Source organism: Gavialis gangeticus, unplaced genomic scaffold, assembly GCF_001723915.1.
Source record: "Gavialis gangeticus isolate Ggan-Ray unplaced genomic scaffold, GavGan_comp1, whole genome shotgun sequence".
In the NCBI taxonomy this organism is placed as follows: Eukaryota; Metazoa; Chordata; order Crocodylia; family Gavialidae; genus Gavialis; species Gavialis gangeticus.
In genome coordinates, this window is record NW_017729019.1 from 13,534,240 (window position 1) to 13,542,077 (window position 7,838).

General features: G+C 45.8%; 1 protein-coding gene across 2 annotated transcripts in view; it reads left to right on the top strand.

Annotated features, from left to right (window-relative positions):
• LOC109295331 (bile acid receptor-like) overlaps positions 1-7,531 on the top strand; it is an 18,603-nt gene extending 11,072 nt beyond the window's left edge. Inside the window, exons 4-12 of one of the 2 annotated variants that reach the window (XM_019514118.1) lie at positions 1-121; positions 2,301-2,441; positions 3,918-4,048; positions 4,143-4,247; positions 4,436-4,535; positions 5,220-5,348; positions 5,896-6,015; positions 6,435-6,548; positions 7,122-7,531. In XM_019514118.1, the coding sequence (XP_019369663.1) occupies positions 1-121; positions 2,301-2,441; positions 3,918-4,048; positions 4,143-4,247; positions 4,436-4,535; positions 5,220-5,348; positions 5,896-6,015; positions 6,435-6,548; positions 7,122-7,360 (1,200 nt within the window). In that variant the 3' untranslated portion in view covers positions 7,361-7,531. The remainder of the gene's footprint in view (positions 122-2,300; positions 2,442-3,917; positions 4,049-4,142; positions 4,248-4,435; positions 4,536-5,219; positions 5,349-5,895; positions 6,016-6,434; positions 6,549-7,121) is intronic. The other variant, XM_019514119.1, reaches the window with a different exon arrangement.
• The last annotated feature ends 307 nt before the right edge of the window (positions 7,532-7,838 follow it).

The following is a 7,838-nucleotide window of genomic DNA, read 5'->3' on the forward strand; positions in this document are numbered from 1 at the left end:
AAACGACCAAGAATAAGTCACTCCTCCTTGCGTGTGAAGGGACAGGAAGAGTTCTGTGTTGTGTGTGGAGACAAGGCCTCTGGATACCACTATAATGCACTCACTTGTGAAGGCTGTAAAGGTAAGGGAGAAATAGTTTACTGTGACTTGAACAAATGGTGCCCTGTTACTCATTGCAACTGTACTAACATTCCATGTGTGCAATTGTAAATTGTCATATTTCACATAATTGTTATTCACCTTCCTGAGAGTCTCTCTAGCTGAGGAGTGGCATAATTTGTGGGGGGGCCTCCCATAAATCCACCTGCTGACTGCAGCCAACTCAACCTTCTTGTCCCTACCTTTAAAACCTGCATGAATCTACCCTTCCTGCTTATCTGCCCTTGTCTCTTTACACTTGGGTCCACCCCTTTTCTTTCACCAGTGCTGCCACCCTGTTCCATCGATCTGTCACGAAGACATCTGTGCCCCTTTTCCTTCCTTCCCCTATGCATACGGCAGCCTTCATGAGTGTATGTGAAATGCTACTAACCTTGTCACATCCAGATCCCACCCAGATACCCACTTCTGCTGTGAGAACTATGAGAAACTGGTTGACTACTGCTAGGCTGTGCAAATTGAGATATTCTGTCATACTGCATACACAAAAACCAACATTATTCATAGGATCAGAAGGGTCTTTCAGAATTGTGTTCAGTCCCTCATACTGTAAGCGCACCGTAAAATCCTGGCATAAAAACTTACTAGATTGCTCTAATAGTTAGGAACCTTCTTCTAATTCCCAGCCTAAGTTTATTTATGGCCAGCTTATACCTATTTGTTCTTGTGCCAATATTATCCTTTAGCTTAAATCAGGGGAATCAAACTCATCCAGAGCCACAGGCCGGATTGAGACCGCAGGGTTCCTCATGGGCCGGATCCATCTCAAGGCATCTGCTGCTGGGGCAGCTGCTGTGGCTACTGTGGCAGAGGCAAAGGCAGTGGGGTGTGGTGGCAGTGACAACATCCAGATGTGGTGACGGCTCCGGAGGCAGGGGTTTGCCAGCAGCTGGAGAGAGTATGGAGGGTGCTGCACCAGCTAGCCAAGCCCATCCTCGACAGCGAAGGCCAGCAGGACCAAAGGGCCATGAATTGTGGCAGACTGTGCCCACCCAGGCTACTGGTGGGTTGGACAAATGTCTCTGTGGGCCATATCCAGCCCACAGGCCATACATTTGACACCCCTGGCTTAACTAGTTCTTTCCCCCCCTTGCGTTTACCCTACTAAAGGGTTTATAAACAGCAATCGTATTCCCCTCTCAACCTTTATTTTTCCAGGCCGAATAAGCCCAGTGGCTTTAATCTGTTTTTGTCAGAATTGCTCTGCTTTTCTCCGTTTAGATTTCATAGATTTCGTAGACATTTGGGCTGGAAGGCACCCCGAAGGATCATCCAGTCCAGCTCCCTTCTCCAGGGCAGGAAGTCAGCAGGGATCATAGGATCCCAGGAAGATACACATCCAAATGTGTCTTGAAGCCCTGTCCTAGTAGCTCTTCTCTGCACTTGTTCCAGTTTCACAATATCTGTCTTAAAAATGTCTGGAATTGTACCCAGATTAGGTTTGGCCAGAGACTTCTCCATTTCTGTTTCTCTACTGCAAATACCTTTGTTGATGCATCCTAGCAATGCTGCAGGAGATAACTATAACCCAGGCCACTTTATCCATTTCCTAACTTTTCCCCTTTTGTCTGTCTCCTTGATTTGCAGTTTGGGCACTCTGCACTTGGGAACTGCTCAGCAATCTGTGGGAGCTACCAGATACATAATAGATGATGATGCTTGCCCTAGACAGTTGAAATGCAGCTCTGGCAACGGTCACAGCCGTCACCAAAGAGTGAGGTGTGGCACTCGCTTTCCCTAGCTGCAAGCACCCCCCTGCCAGGCCTGTATTTTGGCTTGTTTTAGTGAATGCAGTGTGCAAGGTTTATTTTTATGGCTTGATCTCCTACTCTGAATATGCCACAAGTGGTCACTTACGAGTTTCTGGATTGGATTGCTTGCCAATTTTAATAGGCCCTCTCTTTACTGCTAAGCATGGATTTAAGGGAGTTACCCTGGTCAAACACTAGTTAACATTAGTCATAAAGCAGCCCCAAAAATCATAATGATGCTAAGACCGTTATAAAAAGTTGCCACGTAAAAAACCCAACATAATACCATCATTTCAGAAACATCATAGAGAACTCTTTAAATAAGTAACCGTGGAATGAAGCATGGTTTCCCAGGTTCTTTCCCATAATCCCAAATACCATTGTTCTTAGGATTCTTTCGACGTAGTATCACCAAGAATGCAGTGTATAGATGTAAAAACGGTGGCCACTGTGAAATGGACATGTACATGCGACGGAAGTGCCAGGAGTGTCGCCTGAAGAAGTGTAAGGCTGTGGGAATGCTGGCAGAATGTAAGTGCTCTGCTCCTGTTTGTCACTGCGGTCAATTCTCTGGCAATTTTTTTTCATCTTTAGAACTAAGTGAAAGGGGCTGGGGATCGGGATCGGGCCCTGGGGACCAGTGTGCCCGATCTATTGCACAGGACCTCACTACCCAGCTGATGGGGCTCCCCATGGGTCCACACATTTTGCAGCAAGGAGAGGTGCCACTGCTCCCTGGATGCCAAATTTTGGGACCCATGGGGAGCCCCACAGGCCAGATGACATGGCACCAGGGGCTGCATATGGCCTCCAAGCTGCCTTGGTATGGACCAAAGTCTAAGAGTATGAAATAAGACTGTTTAACTCTTCTGCACATTCAGGCTTTTGATGGAAATCAACTGACAAAATACAGCATCACAGGTTAAACTTGGAACTTCTTGTCATGGGAGAACATTCATAGGCAGGAAGCTGGTTTCCCCATAGTCAATAACTCATAGTTTCATAGTTTCATCGTTTGTAGGGTCGGAAGGGACCTGAGCAGATCATCTAGTCCGACCCCCTGCCATGGCAGGAAAGAGTACTGGGGTCAAACGACCCCAGCAAGGTGTTCATCCAACCTCCTCTTAAAAACCCCCAGGGAGGGAGCCTGTACCACCTCACTTGGAAGCTGGTTCCAGACCCTAGCCGCCCTGACCGTGAAGTCACGCCTCCTGATGTCCAACCTAAACCTTCCCTCCGCCAGCTTGTGACCGTTGTTCCTGGTCACTCCTTGCGGCGCTCGGGGGAACAGGGACTCCCCCAGCGCCTGCTGATCCCCCCTAACCAGTTTATAACAGACCGCAAGATCCCCCCTCAGCCGTCTCTTTTGAAGGCTGAACAGGTTCAGGTCCCGCAACCTTTCCTCATAGGACCTACCCTGCTGTCCCTTGATCATACGAGTGGCCCTCCTCTGGACCCTCTCGATGCTGTCCACATCCCTCTTAAAGTGCGGCGCCCAGAACTGGACGCAGTACTCCAGCTGCGGCCTGACCAGTGCCACATAGAGGGGGAGGATCACCTCCTTGGACCTGCTCGAGATGCATCTGCGGATGCGCGACAAGGTGCGGTTGGCCTTCCTAGCCGCCTCCCCACATTGCTGACTCATGTTCATCTTGGAGTCAATAATGACTCCCAGATCCTTTTCCACCTCTGTGCTGACAAGAGGGGAGTTCCCCAGCCTGTATGTATGGTGCCGATTGTTCCTCCCCAGGTGCATCACCTTACACTTGTCCGTGTTAAACCCCATCCTATTCTCCTCCGCCCATCCTTGTAACCTATCTAGGTCCAACTGTAGCCTGTTGCTCCCCTCTATTGTGCCCACATCCCCCCACATCTTAGTGTCTTCAGCAAACTTGAACAGGGTGCTTTGCACCCCCTCATCCAAACTCCTGAGGTGTCAGGCTTATACACTACATCTAATAACACAAGGGGCTGTTTAGACTTAAGTATTTTCATACTGTTTCACAGGTTTGCTAACTGAAGTCCAGTGCAAGTCAAAGCGACTCAGAAAAAACTGCAAACAGAAAAGCAGTTTCCTTTGTAATGTCAAGGTAGAAGATGAGGGAGTGAACAACAAACATGTATCGTCCACAACAAAAGTAGGAGATTTTTCACATTTAAGGCTTATGTTTTCATTTTTACCATAATTTTTGTCTTACTGGCATTGTCATTACCTGTGATTTTTCTTAATAGGTCCAAGAAAGGATGGAACTTACTCCAGGGGAACATCAGATTATTGATCACATCGTTGCAGCCCATCAAAAATACACAATTCCCTTGGAGGAAGCCAAAAAGTTTGTATGTAGTTAGAATAGAAAGGCTACAATATTGAAATGTTCACTATTAGTATCCTAAATTAGTATCCTAAATGTTTAAATGTGCAACCTACATTTTTAAATGTGCATGTTTTAGCAGTCTCTTTTGGTAACAATCCAGAAACATCATCCAGCATGAGTCCATAGTCTTGTCTGGTTTCTTTCATTCAGCTACAGGAAACTGCAAACCCTGAAGAGAGTTTTTTGCGGCTCTCAGAGACTGCAGTGGTTCATGTGCAAGTACTGGTGGATTTTACAAAGAGACTTCCAGGTAAGTTGCTTCCTCTGCAGAATGAACAAACTGTTCAGAAGTACCTTATACTTTAGCGTTAATCTAAGAGGAACACATTTATTCTGTATGTGTATACTCAGACAAAATATGAAAGCTTCAGAAGAACTGGCATTCAACTGTATTTTACCTACAAATCTGAATGATTAGGAATGCCATGTATTTGCCAGCTTTGAAAAACTAAGAAGCCATTCTCTACTCTGTCTTTCAAACAAGCCAGGTCAACATGAGATGTACTTCCTTTCTCTTTAATACGGAAGGGTCACATCCATGATTATATTAAGCAGGACAACACATTTAAGGGATGTAAGACCTCAAATTGTGTGGTATAAACCACTACCAACTGGCAGGAATTAGGAAGAAATTTCCTTCCAGGCAAGTATTTTCAAACCTATCTATATTGGGGATTCCTGCACTTCCTCCTGGAAGGAGATGGACTACTGTTGTGGTCTGTTACATCTATTGCTATGTAAATATAAACTATGTAGAAAGCGCCAATCACTCCAATTTCTACTTTGCTGTTTGGCATATAATCTTGCCATCGTTGCAGTCAAGGCTACTGCTGACCGTTAAAGGCAGATACTAATAATTTTTGAACAATTTACTTTTGTAGCCTGCAGCCAAAGTCATCCCAAGTTTTGAATCTTATTAAATATTTTCCTATAGGATTTGAAAGCTTAGCCAGCGATGACCAGATTGCACTACTAAAAGGTTCCACAGTTGAAGCAATGTTTCTGCGTTCAGCCCAGATATATAACCAGAGAGCTAATGAATGTCAGTCATCAGTGGGTGAAAGTAAGTTGTACTAATAAATAAGCTTTAACTAACACCTGCCTGAGGTAAACCAACTGAATGAAAGGAGCCCTTTCTTTCTCCCCATTAGTCCCAAATAGATAGCAGTGCTTCTGGAATGTCTACATCAGTGGTTCTCAACTTTCTGGGCTCAAGGCTCCACTCAGTACATTCAAGGTACCCCTAAGAAAATGCCAGCTCTTCATTTTCACTTGTTTTTTGACCACAGGAAAATAAAAGAGTGATTTGTATATTGCAAAGAACTCAAAAAGACCACAGCGGACCAGCGTGTTTCTAACACTACAGATTCCTGTTTGAAGCCTCTGGTTTTATCATGCAAATTGTGTTTGTACGTCTAACAGTGGTAACACTACGTTGCACCTCGCAGGCCCCTTGAAAGGATCTCACACCACCCTGGTTGAGAGTGACTGGTTTACATGTTTGGGTGGATGCTTACCTGAATACATGCCTCTCTGCAAAAAAAACGGTGCAAGCAAATTTTAATTTAATTCAATTCAGCAGTGGACTTTTTCTCTCCTCCTTCCCCCAGGTCACGTAAGATTTTCTGATCATACTACATGTTGTCATGATCAAGACCTTGATAAAAGTACCGTTTATTCCCTGGAAATGTCTCACAGCGAAGACAGTCCAACTTCCACCACTACCACAGGTAACTCAGCTCTTTGTACTAAAACCTTGGAAAATGGTTAGGTAGCTAAGCTGCTTGGACCATTCCCTTTAATGCTGACCAATATGCTCATTCTTTCCTCCTATTCACCAGTCTGTCTGGATCCACTGCTCTCTCTTTTCTTTGATTCACATTCAAAGCTCACTGGGGTGGGAACATCTTTTAGTTGTTTCTACAGTGCTTCACACAACAGCACCAGTTCCTGGCCTGGACTCCCAGGTGTACACTGTTACACATTGTAATTATTATAATTCTTTAATAGACTTGCTGATTATTTCAAAATAGTTGAGGGATTTGAAAAACAACATGCAAGAGTTTTAAGAGAATCAATCAACAATAACAGAAAAAGTGTGCTTCTATATTGATTTCCACCCCCAAATTTCAATATTTTGTTTTCAAAGGAATCACTGAGGAATTTATCACGGCATTATTTTACTTCTACAGAAGCATGGGAGAACTTAATGTGACTGAGACAGAATATGCCCTGCTTGTTGCAACTACTGTGTTTTTTTCAGGTAACAGAGAGCTATAAAAGAAATGACTACATCGTGTGTGCTACCTAGAGGGTGCATCTACACGTGCGCTTTAATGCGTAGTCCCGTATTTCACTTCGCATTAAAGCATCACGTCCAAACTGTGTGAATATGCTCATGCGCAATAAAAATAGACTGCTGCATATTAAGCATCACTAAAAAAGCATGTGCTTTCACTACTGCAGATTAGAGCAGCCTAATGCAGATTTGTTTAGTACCTCACATTAGCAGTACTAAATTTAATGCACAGTAGCAGACGTGCATTAATGAACTTGTAGATGTGCCCAGAAAGGATCTATTTTTAACTGAACTGATCCTCGCAATGAAAATCTGCTCTTGCTACAGTTCCAGGAAGGAAAAGTATGCAACTACTATGCATTTTTGCTATACTTTTTAAAGAACTGCTCAAGGTGTATCTTTTGATGATTTTGTTTCTCCTATCAGTATAATAACCTTCCGTGGATGTCAAATCCTGCCCTTAATAGCCTCATCAAAATCAGTGGGGCGTTTGCAGTCAGCCAGCACTGGTCCCCATCACATTAATGTGTGTTTCAGACCGTCCGCTCCTCAGGAACAAGCAACACGTGGAACAGCTTCAAGAACCGCTGCTGGGCATTCTGTACAAGTACTCCAAGATCCACCACCCCGAGGACCCCCAGCACTTTGCCCGCCTCATCGGGAGACTGACTGAACTCAGGACCCTCAACCACAACCATGCTGAGGTGCTGGTGACCTGGAGAGCGAAGGACCCCAGGCTGACCTCTCTGCTCTGCGAGATTTGGGATCTACACTGAGTCCCCCCTCCAGCAAGGGTCTCCTTGCCCTTAGTTGTGCCCCGGGCTACGCGCTTTGTGTAACCGCTGCTGACACGCGGCCATCCTCTCTGATGCCTGTAGTAGCCGCCATGAATGTGTACCACACAAGGCTTCTCTGCTTTGGTTTGGAAATAAATATGTGACTGCTTTGGTTGTGCCACTACATGTGCCCAGTACACCACCACATGTGCCCACGCCATGCCACACGTGACCAGTACAGTGCCGTGTGCCCAGAACAGACCTATGTGCCCAATACAGTGCCACACATGACCAGTACATTGTCACGTGCCAGGTCCAGCGCCACTCATGCCCAGTGCAGCGTTATGTGACCAGTACAGTACCGCACACGTGCCCAGTGCGGCGCCACGGCCCGTTTCCCCGCGCTGCGCACGGCCCGTTTGTGCGGGCGCTGCGCACGGCCCTAGCGGCGCTGGTGCCGGAGGCGGCGGGCGAGCTG